A 19,981-nucleotide genomic window follows, 5' to 3' on the forward strand; every position below is an offset into this window, starting at 1 on the left:
AAAGCACAGCAACAGGCAGGACTCCCATCAGGAAAAAGTACAGCTGCTCAGAGTTTGAATGGTTCTTCCCATGGATGCAACAGACATGACAATGTTGCTGACCTAAGGAAATGTATTGTCACCATCCAGCCTGAACATAATCATAATATTGGAATATTATACAAAACATACCATCATGTTAAAAAGCCATTCAGAATTCTTAGGTTCATTCAAAAGTCCCAAAAGGTCAACTCAGTGCTAATAGACTGCAAGGCGTCATTCAGCCTTTTGAATTGCTTGTTTTAAAATAAACTTGTATATTTTCTAATGCTTTGTTGTTTTAATTTTAATATATTAACATAAAAATAAATCTATTAATGACACATTATGTGCCGTTTCTTCATGAATTTTGTTTATGTTAAAATAAGCTTAAATGTGTCTGCCTCCTCAAACACTGATTTATTCTTTTGGAACAAATAATCAAAATCATTCTTTCTAATTCTTTTTAAAGTACATAGCACAAAATCAGAACCTGTGGTCATCTTACTGCCCAAAGAACACTGGAATGTCTGGTTTTGTGCAATTAGGACACACCCATCAACCAACCTTCCCCATCTCTAACTTGTCCTTGCCTCTAGCAGCCACTATTCTATTCTCAGCTTCTATGAGGCTACCTTTTTGAGAGTCCGTATGTGAGTGCAAACACACTGTATTTCTCCCTTTTTTATCTGTGTGTGACAAAGAAACAGACAGAGAGAGTGCAAGTGTGTGTGGTGTGTGTGTGTGTGTGTTTGTGTGTGTGTGTGTGTGTGTGTGTGTGTGTGTGTGAGAGAGAGAGAGAGAGAGAGAGAGAGAGAGAGAGAGAGAGAGAGAGAGAGAGAGAGAGAGAACTTATGTATGCCATGTTGTGTGTGTAGAAGTTAGCAAACAACCTCAGATGTAAGTCCTTGTCTTCACCTTATTTAAGAAAAAAAATCTGTTGCTGTTTGTTGTCAGACAATGGGCTAGATGGCCCAGGTGCTTCTGGGAATTCCTTTCTCTGACTCCTAGCTCATCACAGGGTACTGGATTCCAGATGTATGGTACAGCTTCCATCTTAATGTGAATTCTGAGGATACGAGCTCAGGTCCTTAACCTTGTGCAGCAAGCACTTTACCCACTAAGCCACCTCCTACTTTTGTGTTTTGATACCTGGCTTATTTTATTGAATTTAATAATATTCAATAACATCCTGTCTCAAAGGACAAGATTTAATCCTTTATAATGGTTGAATAATTATCTACTCTGTACATGCACTAAATTTGTCTCTAAGGGATCATTTCAGTTGTCTCTATTTCTTGGTCATTATGAACAGTGTTGCAGCAAACATGAGGGTACAGATGTCTATGAAATACTATTTCATTTTCTCTGGATATAAATCCCAGTATTGATATTGCTAAGCCATACTATAGTTGTATTCTTAATTTTTGATGTAACCCCATATTCTTTTCCACACGGACTGTACTAATTTACATTCTTTCCATGGCATCTTCATTGATACTTGTCATCTTTGTGTTGTTGCTGTTTTCAAGACAGGTTCTCACTCCGTAGCTCTCTGGCTGTCCTGGAACTCACTATGTGGCCCAGGATGTCCTTGAACTCACAAATATTTGCCTGCCTCTGCCTCCTGAGTGACAGGAATAAAAGTGTGTTCCACTAAGCCTGGCTATGGTACTTGTCATTCTTAGTCTTTATAATAATTATTCTGGTAGGTCAGGCATGGTGGTGCTAGCCTTTAGTTCTAGCACTTGCGAGGCAAAGGCAGGTAGATCTGCCAGGTTCCAAGTTAGCCTGATCTACAGTACAGGTTCCAAGATGGCCAGAACTGCACAAAGAGACCCTGCCTAGAAAAACTATGTAATATATATATATATAATAAAGAACAAAATAAAATGTAAATAATTTTTACTAGAGTGAGCTGATGTCTTTTCATGGTTTTGGTTTGCATTATTCCAGTAATTTTTGCTGATGATTTTCATGTGCCTATTAGGCATCACCATCTCTTCTGAAAAATGTCTATTGCCCATCTTTATTATTTCACTCATTTTTCTCTGTCTCTCTATCTCTCTCTCTCTCAGTCTCTCTCTCATGGTGTGTGTGTATGTGTGTGTGTTTGTGTGTGTGTGTGTGTGTGTGTGTGTGTTGAGGCAGGAGAAAAACTTGGTGGAGTCAGTCTTCTCTTTTACATGGGTTTCAGGGGATCAAACTCAGGTTACCAGCAAGATGTCATGGGTAAACAAACTCCAACAAGTTTTTCTCTTGTAAAGTTTTTCTCTAGTAAAAATTATTTATATTTTATTTTGCTGGCCCTGTTTCTCATATGTAAATAGTTAATTGGCTCTCTACTATTGAATTTCTTGGGTTCTTTATGTAATCTGGATATTAACCCCTTGTCACCAAGATAGCTTGTAAATATTTTCTATATTTTGTAGATTGTGATCTTTCTCTGTTTAAGGCATTGCTGTGCAGCATTTTCTGCCTGGTGGAGCATTACTGCTGGGTGAGATGTCCGATTACATGAAATTATATGAATGACCTTTATTAATAGCATGGTCTTGTTAGGAAGGAATGCATGTGTGAACAAAGAATATTTCAAAGGCAAATCTCATGTTTTGCCTTTGTGTGTCCCAGTTGCACGAAGCCAGATGTTCTAGTGTTCTTTGGACAAAAAGATGACCGCAGGTTCTGATACTGTGCTATGTACTTTAAAAAGAATTAGAAATAATGTTTTTGAGCATTTGTTCATAAAGAATAAACTAGTTTGGTCTGTCTGTCTCTCAAATGTACAACCTAATTGCTGAGCACCTTACAGCCCACCAGCCATGCTCTCTGCAAATGTCTTAAAATTTCTTCACCATGTTTTTTCTTCTTGTAGCTTCATAGTTTCAGATTTTACATTTGAGGCTTCAATCCATTTTGAGTAGATTTTTGTAACTGGTGAGAAACAAGTCTGCACTATACAACTGTGACCCATTAGTACCATTTTCTTTTCTATTTTTTTTCTGACACTTTTTGATAAATGATTCATAAAGTTAATATGAATTTTACTTTCATTCAAATTACTACATGGTATTTGAGATTTTGAGGTAATTACACAAGGGCTTTTGTTTAAGGCAATCTTTTTTTGTCTATTTCAATGTTCAAACTTCCTTTTGTAGTGTAATTTAAAATTAAATAAAGGGCTTACTGCTGTTTTTCCTAGGTGACCATTTGGCTTTGCTAACTCTATAAAATTATCTTTCAAATGACTCAAATTGCATTGGGAAAATACTTAAGTCATTTATGGCACCTGCAAAATGATTTCCTCACAATTTCCTCCTTAAGTTTAATGATATTTCATATGAGCATTTCTTTCTCCAGTGATATTTCTAAAAAACTTACCTCTTTCTTATTCCCCTGCTAAGCTTTTTGTTTTAACACTTTGTGCAATTTAAAAGTTGTTTGTTCTAATATTCTTATTTTTAAAAATCCAGATATATAATTGAAACTGAAAGAATTATACAAACATGTTCATGCCCATAGTCTTATCTAATTTGTATTATAACTATTTGTTACTATACACTGGGACAATAAGTCTTACCATCAAGCCAAGCAAGTGGCACACACCTCTAATCCTAGAGTGCAGGATATGAAGGCAGGAATATCAGTAGTTCCATTCAGTTTTACTACATAGTGAGTTCCCTGCCATCCTGGGCTACATGAGGTTCTATTATTCAGAATATTAAAACCAAAATAATTTTCATTTGTATAGCCTTAAAATATGAAATAGTAAATATTTGTACTTAAATGATAATGTCATAGTAGATATGAGGGTATCTTATGGAGTTAGATGTCTCAGCCATCATTTTATAATATAATGTGGCTGTAAGGTTAATATAGATGTAAATCTTAATTACATAGATAATGTTTACAAATGAATTCGAGTGTTTGCAGTGTGAGCAGTTTATGTGGCTTCTCATAAAATATAGTGTTATTCAGACCATAGTAATATGCTATTTTCAAGGGTCACATCAACATGTGTCTAATGTATTCCTTACCTTCTATCTTATTATTTCTTACCAATGAACACATTGGTTTTCTCAGATCATTTAAGGAAATCACAGAAAAGGAAGCCAGCACCCTAAAACTATAAGAAAATGGAATCTCTTAATAGATAAAACTTTGTGTGGCAAGGACTGGTCTGACCTAGGAGAGGCTGCAGTAAGAGGCTGTTATAATGGGTCTGTCGGTGGAAGGCAGATGAGATGTAGACGTTTATATTAAAGGCAGAGCTGTCAGTCATCAGATCTGGGTTGTGACACCCCCATCGAGAGCATGTGTTAATTTATTATGTAATATCAGTAAATGCTTCTTTCGGTATGTAACCTCAAACTCATCCGTTGTCAGATTCGTATCATTATTAGATGTAACAGTTTAAAAGTAAAGTAAAATAATATTTGCTATTTGTCCACAGGGCAATTTCTGCTAAGTAAAGGCCAGGAACCAGATAAATGACCAAATAAAATACTTATATCTTATCAAAGGACAAAAACAGTGATTCTAAACCTATGTGAGAATATCTTGTTCCCATCTGGTCTCTACTGTTATTGAAACAACAAATAACCCCCAATTATGAGATCTTCACATGGAATGCCTAGTAACTGTGACTCATCTCTCTTTCCCTAATACAGTGATTGGGTCTTAAAGCCAGTATCTAACCTCAGATAATACTCTTACAGGATTTAATACAGCCTGCTCAGAAGCACATCATGTGCCATCCCATGAAATTGCATTTCTTATTGAGTGAATTATTTTATGACCAGCAATCACTATTCAGCGAAACTCTAAGCACTTCAGGGCACTGTAAACACTTCTGCAATCTTGGTAAATAATTTTGATAAATTGTATTGTCCACCCCCTACTCAGATGTAACTGATAGACTTCAGATTATCCACGGGGAGGTGGGGCGGGGGGAACTGCTGCTGAACCTCTGACATGCACTGAGGCACCAATGATTTGGTCCCTGCCCTTAGGCGAGACAGCCTAGCAGGCACACAGAGGAGGAGGATCATGTTATCCTGATAAGATCAATAAATTGTTGCCAGGCATTTGGGGCTGGAGTGCTCCACAGTCAGAGGTCTGGGGGAGGGGAATGTGGGGAGGAAACTACATACAGCAAGAAGAACCATGAAACAATCAAGAATTACATAAATGTTACATTCATAATGTTTTGGCTATTTGAATTCGGCAACCTTGGAGAAAACATCTTTCCTATCTTGGTGAGTCTAAATTTCTGGATGTAAATCAATATCTCTCATATCTCATCTCTACTAACTTAAAACATCTATCTAGATCTAAAAGCATCTTTACCCTAAACAACTAAGATTAATTGTAAAACTAAATTACATATTCTTCAACTCCATCAGAGACTTGAGAAGGAATAAAACTAAGCACCCAAGTAAACAGGAAGTGCAGGTTAGCAGCTTCCAAAGTGGAAAAAAAAATGGCAGAGACAGTTTGCTACCTGAATAATCACCCAAAACTCTCTATAGTGTTGGAGCAGCATCCTTAGCCTTCCGGCACAATATAGCTGACAGACATATTTCTGAAGCAGGAACTATTGAGGACTTGCCTACCCTGTGTTGACTCTCTCTGCATCCAAGCTTGCCCATTTTTAGGCAGAATTCTGTCTGTAGCTGAAAGGACATTTTCCCCAGTGGCTTGTTTGCCCCATTTGAAGCCATCTCCATAAGGAGGTTATTTGATGTTCATCATCTTCTTGAGGTAAACTGGAGTTGCCAGGAGTTAACCTGTCTTGTTGTCAATGCATTTTTAAAATAATTTTAAAAAATCATTAACTGCCATATTCTGTAGGTCTCTGAGGTTTTTAAAGACCTGTCTAACTATTTTACCTTATCTACCTAAGGAACCATATCTATCTGTTATACCTAGGATGATTATTCTTGTGATAAAAATAGACTAGTAATTGATATGGACATGATTTTATCAACTAACAATTAACTTGTATAACTTACTTATCTTTTTCTTTTATTCATTCTCATGTGACAAAGATTTAAAAGTGAAATCAATAGCCTTATAAGAGCACAGTAAGAAAGTAGAAAGAAGCTAAGTAAATCATAGTACTTATTAAGAAGGCTTTCCAACATATTTTACTTAATTCACAGATCCCATTATAGATAAGAGAGCTGGCTGATTTAAATTCAGAAGTATCAGAATGAAATCTCAGGTATTCACACAGTGTTTCTCAGATTCCAACCTGCATATGATGTGTGTAGAATGTTTTGCACATATCCAGTCCTCAAAATGTTGACACAGATGATCCAGGACTCCAGCTCAGTAAGCTCACATGCTTTAGGAATCACAAGTCTGTAATCTTTGACAATTTCATATGTATGTATATGGTGTTTTATGACCTTGTTCACCCACGCTGCCATCTTTTACATCTCACCCTCCAACTCAGGATGGCCCACTTCTTCTTCCCAAGTGTTCTTTCTGGTAATTTCATATATATTTTTTTTTGTGTAAAAACCAACTGATTTTCATTAGGGTCGCCTATATGAGCTTGAGTGTTATCAGTGGATATACTACCAAATAAAATGATTCTCTTTGCCCCCAACAGCCATTAACCCCCAACAGCTCCCAGTTAGGGATGCAGCTCCATGGGCCTCTGAACTATTCATAATGGGATGTGGATGCGATCTTTATCTGTTGGTCCTGTGCTGGTAAACACAGCTTCTATGAGTTCATGCCTGCAATGATTATGACATATCTAGAAGATAGTGTTTCACACCACTTCTCCCCCTTCTTTTACTTCTTCCTCTACAGCATTCCCTGAGCCTTGAATGAAGAGCAGGATGATACAGGCATGCCACGTGAGAGTATACATACAGTGGCCCCAGACCTAGAAAAGGACATCAGAAACCCTGAAACTGGAGCTACAGATGCCGTGAGCCTCCATGTGGGTCCTGGGAACAAAATCAAGGTCATCTTCAAAATCAGTAAGTGCTCATAACTGCTGAATCATCTTTCCAACCCCACAGGAAATTTCTTAGTCTTTCAACAGTAGATTGTTTGGTAAAACAACACCACCATCCAAGTGTTTCCTCTTAGCAAAATAGGTGGTTTTAATCTACCTTAAACATATTTTTTTCTTAAGCAGTTTTTAACCTGTTTAATTCTTGAACAAAATATTTAACAATTTTTTCCTCTGATCTGATAGCTTGTATTATACCTCCAAGCAAATTGTTCATATGACACTAAATCTCTTGAGACTCATAATATAACCATTATGACCACAAAAATAGCTGCTGTCATATGAAAGAAAAATGTCCATAGGCAACAACTATCTCCAACACTGGAAATATGGTTATTGATATCTCACTCCAGACAACATTTTTCTATATCAGGTAAAACTATTTTTATTGAACACTTTCAGTAGCTTTATTTGTATAGCAAGGAATTGTAAGATTTCCTGAAACAAGTAAATACATGCCTAGATGCCAACATTGTTGTGACATCATGCAATGAAATTTATCTGGAATGGTCTATTTTATTACCTATCTCCCTCCCCCAAAAGCCAGATTATTCATAAAATATGTCTCATAAACATATATTGAAAAGTCAAAATTTCTTTTTAAAGGATGTGTGTGTGCCCATGCATGCTCATGTGTACATGTCTGTATGGTACCTTCAGAGGCCAGAAGAGAAGGTCAGACCTCCAAAGGTTTTAGTTACACCATTATGCATTTTTAAATGCTTGTTAACAGATGCCAGGCCATATAATGAAAAATATCTCAAGTGGAGACAGAATAGTAAAACATCTAAAAGTGTAAAGTAGTGAATTGGACTATACACAGATTCTGTCATTTCGGTATACCACAGGGATTTAAGGCAAACTTTTATGCAGTCTGTATATCAATCAGTATCTATTTTATTTGTATTATATTATATATTAATTATGTTTACTGTATTAAAGATTGCTAGGAGGATCAAATGAATTAATTCATGCCTGGAATACTGCACAATGAACAAATGCGATCTCAATTATTATAATTTAATTATTATTATAAAGTAAAAAAACTTTTACATCATTCTATATGTTATTATCTTAGTGGGTACTTAGTGACTTATTATTCAAGTAATTATGGAAAAATTATCTCCACCAAAATATTTAAAGTTCAAACTGAATTTAGTTAAAGTCAATGGAGTATTGTAACTATGGACCATGAGAAAAGACTTGAAATTGCTTTAGGTTTTTCTTGAAGTCTCTTTCTTGGCCTATGGTAAAGATGACAGGCCTCTTCTCACCAACTTGGGTTAGGCTAGCATACAGTGTGAGTTCATAATACCAAAAGATGGGAAGAGGCAAACCCCAAATCTGTAAATGAGACACTCACATCTCCACAAAGGACGCCTAGAAACCATCCATCCACAAACCAGGCAGAAGACAATGCATCAAAATTCTTCAATACTTACAGGTGTAAACATTGTTTCCCACAGCAACTTCACTAGTTCCTGAGCTAGGAAGTCGTGTTTAAGGTACTTGGAGGTTTGACTTGGGGTAGCTGCCTTGTGTCCATTGTTACTGTACTGATACATTGCTCTAAACACAGTAGACTTTGTTCTAGGCCAAGACACATATCCAAAAGTATGTAATCTATCTTTAAGGAAGAATATATTACAATTGTCATCTGGCTCAAAATAAACAACAATTAGAAGCATCTCCCATAGTAGCAAAACGATAAAACAAATGGAAATGCTCTGATAACAGGATATACACCAGAGCAGGACAAAGTGGTAAAATTAGCAACACAGAGGTAGAACTAAATGTGGTCCTCAATAGGACACCTAGGGATGTTTAGATTATTCAACCCCATTACTGGGGGGAAACCAAACAAAAATAACAGAACAAATGTCAAATCAATAAAATTGAGTTGTATCTGAAATGAGTCATCTCTAGAAATGACATTTTTTATATGTTTTCTTAGGCAAGCTGTAAGATTCTATCTGGATCTTGCTCGCAGCATGCTGTATATTCATCTCCTGCAGAAGCACACAATTTGCATAATATACGACCCAGTTCTGTGTTTTGGAATACCCTTAGGTGGACTTAGATAAGAGAGACTCTGATGTTACTTTGCAGTTCCCTTGACAGTTTCCAGATTTGCTGGAAAAATAGGCTGTGGAAGGCTGAATAGACTGTACATTAAGTATGACATGTGTATAACATCTTATGGTGTGAGACATAAATATACGATGATATTACAGCTAAATATTGTTGTTGTTTGCTGGTAATATTAGATTATGATAAGCATACAAAGAGTATATATATGAAAATGCAAACACAAAGGAGAACACATTTTAAGATATTTACATCTTAATCTATTGATTTATGCACAAGGAATAGTGGAAAGAAGCATTTCTGACCAACTCTTTATTTCCTTGTCCTGCATGGAATGAGATTCTAACTGTATTATAGTACATGAGCACAGCAAACCCGATAGAAAATAAGTTAATGAAGAAATCATTCACTGGAAGCTATATGGCAGAAAAATATCAGCAAAAAAATAAAAATTCATGCTTAGATTTATGTGAGATGTATAGTTAATTATTTAAAATATTTTCTACAAAAATATCTTCATTATTGTAATTCCATTTTAAATTATATTAAAACTATAGTTGTCCCCTTATAGCCACTGGTTCAGTATCTTTACTTTCAGTGTAGCCAATCAAAAGGTGTCTATGCTTAACATATATAGACCTTTTTGATGCTATTAGTCCCTAAGAAATACATAAAACAACAATCTCTTTATTATTCACATCATAAAATCTCATCAATAATGTAGATATTGTATCATTTCCTAAAGATGGCTTTGTGTCCCCATATAGCAGTATCCACAGAGGATGCTGGAAGCCTATAGAGACTGAGGGGTGACTCTACCTCTTTCTCTTTCAAAACTCATATTGTCTCCTTTTAAGAAATACAAGCTTTCGGATTTCAAGTGTAAGTGAGATCATATGCTGTATTGGAAACTTACTGCAACACAGGCTATGCCGCTGTTTTCTAGCAGAGTGATAGAGACATAAGAGGCATTGATCAAATAGTAATAAGTCCTGGTGGTCACATGCATGCATGGTGTGCACAGTAAAATAAATATATATAAATTAAAAACACATTAAAACATTCTTTCTATAAAAACTATGTTGGTTAGGTGACAGAATATTAATAACCTTGATTGAATTTCTAGTTAGAAAAAAATTATACAGGATATTCACCCAGATAAGTATTCAGTTATTAAACTAAGTAAAACTAAATTAGTAGAAGAAAATGTGTACAAATAGTAGTTCAAGATGTAAGATGACTATTCCTTCAGATGTGCCCCTGTCACCAAACACTGATGAATAAACAGCTCCTGCAGCATCCCAATATGGACCATACCCCAAAACCAAAGTGGCAGAATCCATGCACGTCCATCTTTGGTTTCTATTGCTGCTCTTGCTATTTCACCCACACTGCACTGAGGGTCAGTGTCATTGGCGTGTCACTTACTGATGGGTAGAGGTAACCTTCTCCATTCATGGCTATGTACAATCCTGTCTTCACTCCCTGGATGGCAACAACGCGTAGTCCCACTGGGATGAGGTTGAACAGTGCTGTTGAAGATAAAGGTGATCAGTCACCAAGCAGCAGATGAAGCAAAGCATTTCGATAATAATTCTGTTCCTATTTCTGTTATTTAAAACATATCATATGTATTTCTATTTTTCCCAGTACCAACTAATGACCTTTTATTTCTCTTTATAATGAAGAGTCTTCTGCTATATAGAAAAACAAGCATCGCAGCTTCAGCTTTTACTTAACCAGCTTGCCCACAACATTTTGAAGGGCTTGAGGGAAAGAACAGAATCAAACTTGCAAGCATGCTTGTACTGCCAAAGTCTCTGACCTTACTAGATTTCAGGAAAAAAGTCATCTATGGGTATTCTTTTTTTATTATTAATTTATTCGTATTACATCTTAATGGTTATTCCATCCCTTGTATCTTCCGTTAATGAGCAGAATTTGAGAAGTGCAACTTGAAAGTTGACTGTCATTTTCTTCACAGTGTGGCTATGCATTGCAGTGCAGTGGAGGCCAGGAGCTCAGAGGTAATTCCCAATATAAATTACTGTGGCAGAAGCAACATGAAATGCCATAAAAAAAAATCTAAGGAAAGATGTGTATTTGCCCATAGGATAAACTTTAATAGTGTTAGTAAAAATCAAATGGAGTATAAATTTTCAAAAAAAGAAATTTTGCTTATTGATATTATATAAAGCTATAAATAAAATAAAAGTGGACTATATTGTTTTATATTTCTGATAAGTTAAAAACCCATTTATGTTTTGACACTTTTCCCTTTTAATAAAGCATTTTAATGCATTTTTATGGCAGATACTCAACAACATCATCTTGGGTATTATTAACCTCTGCTACACATAGACTGCTTAGTTGGTCTTTCATTAGTATTCTTAGTAAAAATGGTATTGACAAGAAAGCTATTAATTAATTATCTCTTTTTATTCAACTCCAAAACTTGAGTTTACTTCTGAGCAATGGGAATAGGCAGGGAAAGCACTTAGCCATAAAATATCTTAGCTTTAAGTCTTCAAATCTTTTCCAGAAAACATGTAACTTGAAACTGGTTGTCAGTCTGATTTCATTGTATGATTACTCAGTTCATAATTAAAAAACAATGCTACAAATTTTGCTCTATTTTTCTTCTCAGGGTCAAGCTAAGTAGGATGGAGAAAGTTATATCCTCTTTTGCAATAATTACACACTCCTATTATCCAGATCATAACATATCTGTACCTCATTAATTATTAAAGGAAAACAGAAGGCCATGGTCTTGATAATTACCCTAGATTAATTTGGGGACCTATATGTGGATAGTTGGGTATTGTTTTCACTACTCAAAGTAATACTGAATGATCTCCCACAGGATTCTTGAGGATTATGGCATATACAAAAAAACTTTTCTGTTATTTAGTATTGAATATGGTATTATTTCCCTAAACTTTGAGAGGATGGCCACTGTAGGATAATTTCTAACTTCTATGTATAATTTTAAGAGAAAACATAATCATGTGTATATTTTTGTAACTACCTGGCCTGACAATTTCAAACCTATTTACTTTAATTTCTGTGTCCTGCTAAATGCATTGTAGAGGCTGAATATATCAATTATATGGCATAATTCCCAAAGGAAAGAGTAACATGAGCATGCTAAAACAATACAAAATGAAAAGTATGAAAGGTCTGAAATTAGCCCAAAATAACCATAATAAAAGTTACTGTCCTTCTTTCCTCTGAATTTTGGCAGAAAAAATACATGCATTTATCATTTACAGATTAACAATGTGGACCTCACCATGGATTATGGACCATGGATGATGTGTGGTGCTAGTTAAGAACACAGGTAATTTATTTTCCACTCTCCTTAAATTGTATGTAATTACAAAGCACTGAAGCAAAACCTAGGGAAGTCAACAATAAAGATGTCCCTGTGCTTGTGTTTCTGTTGTAGAATACTCTGATCTACAGGTAGAAGGAGATTTCACCCCTGGTTATAAATGAAAATGGCTGTGCTCATGAAATAAAGGGAGCATACCCAGCTCCCTGGGTCAAGACAGAATCTTTAGGATTGGGTTAAGAATATAAGGAAAGGAGTCAGGCATGGGCCACAACCCATGTTAGCTGCTACCCTGAAGAGGCCTGTGGGACACCCTAACACCTTAAGGCTTGAATCTTTCTGCCTATTGTTTACCATCCTGGTCATCTGGACCACATAAAGTGAACTAGTAGAGATAAGTCAGGCTACAGCCACAACTCACATTACCCAACATATCAAGGAGGGCTGAGGGGCAACCTAGCAACTTTTGGCTTGCAGCTCTCTCAGCCTACTCCTCTCCTGCCTGACCCAAGTAGGACATAGACAGAGAACCCAAGCTGGAAACAGGCTCTAAAACCATTGTCCACCATCCTGAAGAGGCCTAGAAAACAGCCTTCTGCTTGTAGCTCTCTTTGCCTGTTCCCAACCTGTGTGGCCCACGTGGGACATACAAAGACCACGACCCTATTGGAGGAAACTCCAGGCCTGTTAACCCCAGCGACAACCAGATGACTAGAGGCCAGCACAAGAACACAAGCAACAAAACTCTGAGCCAAAAGACACTATGAGAAATCATTGATTCTACCACAACAAGTGCTAGAGATATTAACACCTTAGAAGCACAAGAAGAAGACTTTAAACTTCAACCTAAGGAGGCTAACTACACCCAGGAAAAAACAGGAAGTAAATAACCTCACATCCTCTGCAGAAATAAAAGAAATATGTACACACATACTCAACCACCACCAACATCAAAAATACAGGAACTAAGAACCAGTGGTCATTAATATCTCTCAACATCAATGGCCTCAACTCCCCAATAAAAAGACACAGGCTAACAGAACGGATGTGAAAACGGGACCTATATTTCTGCTGCATATAAGAAACATACTTCAGCAATAAAGATAGGCAGAGTAAAGGCTGAAAAAAAGGTATTTCAAGCAAACAGACACAAGAAGCAAGCTTGAGGAGACATACTTATATCTAATAAAATAAACTGTCAACCAAAAACTAATCAAACGAGATGTGGAAGGACACTTCACACTCATCAAAGGAAAAGTACACCAAGAGGACATCTCAATCCTGAATATATATTCCTAAAACACAGGAACAGCCACAACGTAAAAGAAGTATTACCATTGCTTAACTTACACATCAAACACTACAAATAAATAGTGAGAGACTTCAACAGCCTATTCTCACCGATAGATAGATCATTCAAAGAAAGTAAATGGAGAAATAATGAAACTAATAGACATTATGAATAAAATATAACAGATATCTACAAAAAAATTTCACCCAAGCACAAAAAAATATATCATCTTCTCAGCACCTCACAGAATGTTCTCCAAAACTGACCATATACTTGGCCACAAAGCAAACCTCAACAGATACAAGAAGATCAAAGTAACCCTTTGTATCTTATCAACCACCATACATTAAAACTGGAATTCAACAACAACAGAATCAAAAGAAAGCCTACAAGCTCAAGGAAACTGAGCAATTTCCTAATCAATGACCTCTGGGTCAGGGACAAAATAAAATAAGAAATGAAAGACTTCCTAGTATTCAAAGAAAATGAAGACACAATATACCAAAACTTGTGGGATATAATGAAAGCAGTGCTAAGAGGAAAGTTCATAGCATTAAGTGCCTTTATAAAGAAATTGGAGAAATCCCATACTAGCAACTTAACAGTAACTTGAAAGCTCTAGAACAAAAAGAAGTAGACACACCCAAGAGGAGTAGATGGCTGTAAATCATCAAACTCAAGGCTGAAGTCAACAAATCAGAAACAAAGAGAACAATTCAAATAATCAACAAAACCAAAAACTGGTTCTTTGAGAAAATCAACAACATAAACAAACCCTTAGCCAAACAGACCAAATGGCAGAGGGCGAGTACCCAAATCAACAAAATCAGAAATAAAAATGGAGATATAACAACAGACACCAAAGAAATCAAGAAAAAATCATTAGGTCTTACTTCCAAAATCTATATGCCACAAATTTTGACAATGTAAATGAAGTGGACAATTTTCTTGATAACTACCAATTAACAAAAGTGAATCAAGATAAGGTAAACAAATTAAATAGTCCTATATCTCCTCAGGAAATAGAAGCAGTCATCAAAAACATCTCAATCAAGGAAACCCCAGACCAGATAGATTCAGTGCAAATTCTACCCACCCTTCAAAGAAGAGCTAACACCAATTCTCTTCAAACTATTCCACAAAATGGAAATAGAAGGAGTAATACCCAACTTATTCTATGAGGACAGGGTCACCCTGATACCTAAATCACAAAAAGACCCAACAAAGAAAAAGACTTTCAGACCAATTTCCTGTATGAACAATGATGCAAAAATTTCAATGAAATACTCACAGAGTCCAAGGAAAATAAAAAATATTATTTACCATGATAAAGTAGGCTTCATTAGTGGCATGCAGGTGTAATTCAATATACATAAATCCATTATATAAACCAACAGAAAGAACAAAAACACAAGATCATCTCCCTAGATGCTAAAAAGTATTTGATAAAATCCAACACCCATTCATGTTAAAAGTTGGAGAGATTGGGATACAAGGCATATACCTAAACATAGTAAAGGCAATATACAGCAAGCCTATAGGCAACATCAAACTAAATGGAAAGAAACTTAATTCCACTGAAATTAGGGACATGACAAGACTGTCCACTCTCTCTGTATCTCTTCAATATAGTACTTGAAGTCCTAGTTAGAGGAATAAGGCACCTAAAAGAGACCAAGGGGATACAAATTCAAAAGGAAGAAGTCAAAGTATCATGATTTGCAAATGATAGGATAGTGCACATAAGTGACCCAAAGAATTCTACCAAGGAATTCCTACAGCTGATAAACACCTTCAGCAAAGTGGTTGGATACAAAATAAATTCAAATAAATCAGTAGCCTTCCTCTACACAAAAGACAAACTGGCTGAGAAAGAAATTAGGGAAACAACACCCTCCACAGACAGGTGGATTGAGGAAATTGAATCAAAGACCCAGAAATAAACCCACATACGTATGAACATTTGATCTTTAACAAAGAGGCCAAATCCATACAATGGAAAACAGGCAGTGCCTTCAACAAATTGTGCTGGTCTAACTGGATGTCTACTTTTAGAAAAATACAAATAGACTCTTACTTATCACCCTGCATAAAACTAAAGTCCAAATGGATTAAAGATCTCAACATAAAACCAGACACACTAAATCTGTTAAAAGAAAACAATTGGCAAAGAGCCTTCAGCTCATTGGCACAAGATACAGCTTCCAGAACAGAACACAAATAACTCAGACATTAAGATCAACAATTAAGACATGGGACTTAATGAAACTGAAAAGCTTCTATAAGGCAAAGGACACTGTCAATAGAACAAAACAACAGCCTACAGACTTGGAAAAGATCTTCACCAACCCTCCATCTGATAAAGGGCTATCTGATAAAGGCCATCTAATATATGTAAAGTACTCAGGAATTTAAACACCACCAAAATAAATAATCCAATTAAAAATGAAGTAGAGAAATAAAGAGAGAATTCTCAAGAGGAATATTGAATGGCTGAAAAACACTTAAATGCTCAACATACCTAGTCATCAGGGAAAGACAAATCAAAAGGACTCTGAGATTCCATCTTACACCTATGAGAATGGCTAAGTTAAAAAAAAAGTTAAGTGACAGCAAATGCTGGTTAAGATGTGAGGAAAGAGATTACATCCCCATATCTGGTGAGAGTTCAAACTGGTACAACCACTTTGGAAATCAATCTGTCACTTTCTCATAAAATGGCCTCAAGACTGAGCTTTATACTCCTGGGCATATACCAGAAAGATGCACGAGAATACAACACATTTGCACAACTATGTTTGCAGCATCCTTATTCATAATAGTCATAATATGGAAACAATCTAAATGTCCCTCAATTGAAGAAAAGATAAAGAAAACATAGTACATTTACATAATGGAATACTACTCAGCTATTAAAAATAAGGAAATCTTGAAATTTGAAGGAAAATGGATGGAAATAGAAAAGATCATCCTGAGTGAGGTAACCCAGATCCAGAAAGACATGCATGGTATATACTCACTTATAAGCAGATATTAGCCAGATACTACAGGATAACCACACTACAATACACAGATCTAAAGAAACTAAACAACAAGGAGGGCCCTGGGAAGAATGCTTAATTCACATTCAGAAGGACAAGTAGTATAGACACTGGAAGCAGTTGAAGAGAAGGATCATGAAAGGAGCCTGTCATAAATGTCCTCTGAAAGATTCTACCCAGTAGAGGCTCCAAGCAAATGCTGAGACTCACAGCCAAACTTCAGGGTGGAGCACAGGGAGTCTTATGGAAGAGTTGGGGAATAGAAGGACCTGTAGGGGTCAGGAGATCCACAGGGAAACCAATGGAGTCAACAAATCTGAGTGGAGGAGGGAGATTCTGCAGAGACTGATACACCAACCAAGGAGCATGCATGATGAGGACCTAGACCCTCTGGTCAGATGTAGTATATAGGATTCATAGTCTTCTTGTGGGTCCCATAATATGGAGAGTAGGGACGACTTCTTACATAGTTGGTCTCTGGTCTCATATATTGATCACTTCTCCTTGGTGGGGCAGCCTTGCAAGGCCACAGAGGAAGAGGATACCTCCAGTGCAGATGAGACTTGATATGCTGAGGTCAGATATTGGGGGAGGTGGGCTCTCCTTTCTAAAGACTAGGGGAAGGAGAGAGGGGGTATGAGAGAGGGAGGAATAGTGGAACCAGGAGGCAACAAGGGAGGAGGCTACAATTGGGATATAAAGTGAACAAGTTACAAATAAAAATAACGTTTAAAAAATGGAAAAGAAAGACAAAAACAAAAACAACGAAACAAAGAACATAAGGAAAGTTTCCAAAGACTTCCTCAAAAAGCCTAGACTGAAGACCATGTGAGAACTTCCACTCTAAACCCTTTGGGGTGATGTAACAACTTTTGTATATTTCAGACAACCAGATCTAACTACTATGCTGTATACCTCACACACGTATATACTGTATACCTCACACACGTATATACTGTATTCCTCACACACATATATACTGTATACCTCACACACGTATATACTGTATACCTCACACACGTATATACTGTATTCCTCACACACGTATATACTGTATACCTCACACACGTATATACTGTACACCTCACACACGCATATACTGTACACCTCACACACATATATACTGTACACCTCACACACGTATATACTGTACACCTCACACACGTATATACTGTATACCTCACACACGTATATACTGTACACCTCACACACGTATATACTGTACACCTCACACACGTATATACTGTACACCTCACACACGTATATACTGTATACCTCACACACGTATATACTGTACACCTCACACACGTATATACTGTACACCTCACACACGTATATACTGTACACCTCACACATGTATATACTGTATTCCTCACACACGTATATACTGTATACCTCACACACGTATATACTGTATTCCTCACACACGTATATACTGTATTCCTCACACACGTATATACTGTATTCCTCACACACGTATATACTGTACACCTCACACACGTATATACTGTACACCTCACACACGTATATACTGTACACCTCACACACATATATACTGTACACCTCACACACATATATACTGTACACCTCACACACGTATACACTGTACACCTCACACACGTATATACTGTATACCTCACACACGTATATACTGTATACCTCACACACGTATATACTGTACACCTCACACACGTATATACTGTATACCTCACACACGTATATACTGTATGCCTCACACACGTATATACTGTACACCTCACACACGTATATACTGTACTCCTCACACACGTATATACTGTATTCCTCACACACGTATATACTGTATTCCTCACACACGTATATACTGTATACCTCACACACGTATATACTGTATACCTCACACATGTATATACTGTATGCCTCACACACGTATATACTGTATACCTCACACCCTCACACCTTGCCAAGAAAGAACAAAGCAGGTCAAAGAGAAAACTTTTTCCTTCAGCTGCAGTTTTTTTCCTTGAAAACTTTTGTAATGACTTGTACAGATGATCACACACACGCGCACGCACACACACACACACACACACACACACACACACACACACACACACGCTATCAACACCAAAATAATAAGAACCAATAACCACTGGTCATTAGTATCTCTCAAATCACACATTGAACCTCACACATTAATAGTGGGAGACTTCAATGCCCTACTCTCACCAATAGATCACCATGGTGGAAACTAAATGGAGTGACAATGAAATTATTAGACACCATCAATCAAATGGACCTAACTGATACAAACAGATCTCAAGCTGAACTATAGAGCAACATCACTAAAAACAACAAGGTCCCGGCTTAGAAATAGGCTTGTTGATCATGGGAATTGAAAAGAAGACCAAGAAATAAACCTACATGCCTATGGGCATTTGATTTTTGACAAAGAAACCAAATCCATACAATGGAAAAAAGATAGCATTTTCAACAAATGGTACTGGTTTAACTGGATGGCTATATGTAGAAAAATGTAAATAGGCCTATATTGATCATCATGCACAAACTGAAGTCCAGGTGGATTAAATACCTCAACTTAAAGCCAGGCACTCTAAATCAGTTAGAAGAAAAAATAGGAAAGAGCCTTGAACTCACTGGCATAGGAGACAACTTCCTGAACAGTACACCAACAGTTCAGGCTCTAAGATCAACCATTAATAAATGAGACCTCATGAAACCAAAAAGTTTCTGCAAGGCAAAAGAAACAGTCAACAGAACAAAACCACACCCTACAGACTCAGAGAAGATCTTCACCAACCCTACATCTGACAAAGGGCTAATATGCAAAATATACAAAGAACTCAAGAAATTAAACACCATAAAGCCAAATATCCCAATTAAAAAATGGTGAATAGAGCTAAACAGAGAATTCTCAACAGAGGAATATAGAATGGCCGAGAAGCATTTAAAGAAATGCTCAACATCCTTAGTCATCAGAGAAATGTAAATCAAAGGACTCTGAGATTCCATCTTATACCTATCTGAATGGTTAAGAACAAAAATTCAAGTGATAGCACATGCTGGCGAGGATGTGGAGAAAGAGGAACACTCCTCCATTGCTGGTGGGAGAGCCAACTTGTACAATCACTTTGCAAATCAATCTGGTGCTGTCTCAGGAAATTGGGAATACGTCT

At 36.6% G+C, this 19,981-nt stretch overlaps 1 protein-coding gene across 3 annotated transcripts in view; it reads right to left on the reverse strand.

Annotated features, from left to right (window-relative positions):
* Positions 1-19,981, reverse strand: part of Fgf14 (fibroblast growth factor 14) — a 570,141-nt gene that overhangs the window by 103,084 nt on the left and 447,076 nt on the right. For all 3 annotated transcript variants that reach the window (XM_051161008.1, XM_051161011.1, XM_051161010.1), the window contains one exon: positions 10,568-10,671. In XM_051161008.1, coding sequence (XP_051016965.1) covers positions 10,568-10,671 — 104 coding nt within the window. The remainder of the gene's footprint in view (positions 1-10,567; positions 10,672-19,981) is intronic.

This window comes from Acomys russatus, chromosome 18 (assembly GCF_903995435.1).
Source record: "Acomys russatus chromosome 18, mAcoRus1.1, whole genome shotgun sequence".
NCBI lineage: Eukaryota > Metazoa > Chordata > Mammalia > Rodentia > Muridae > Acomys > Acomys russatus.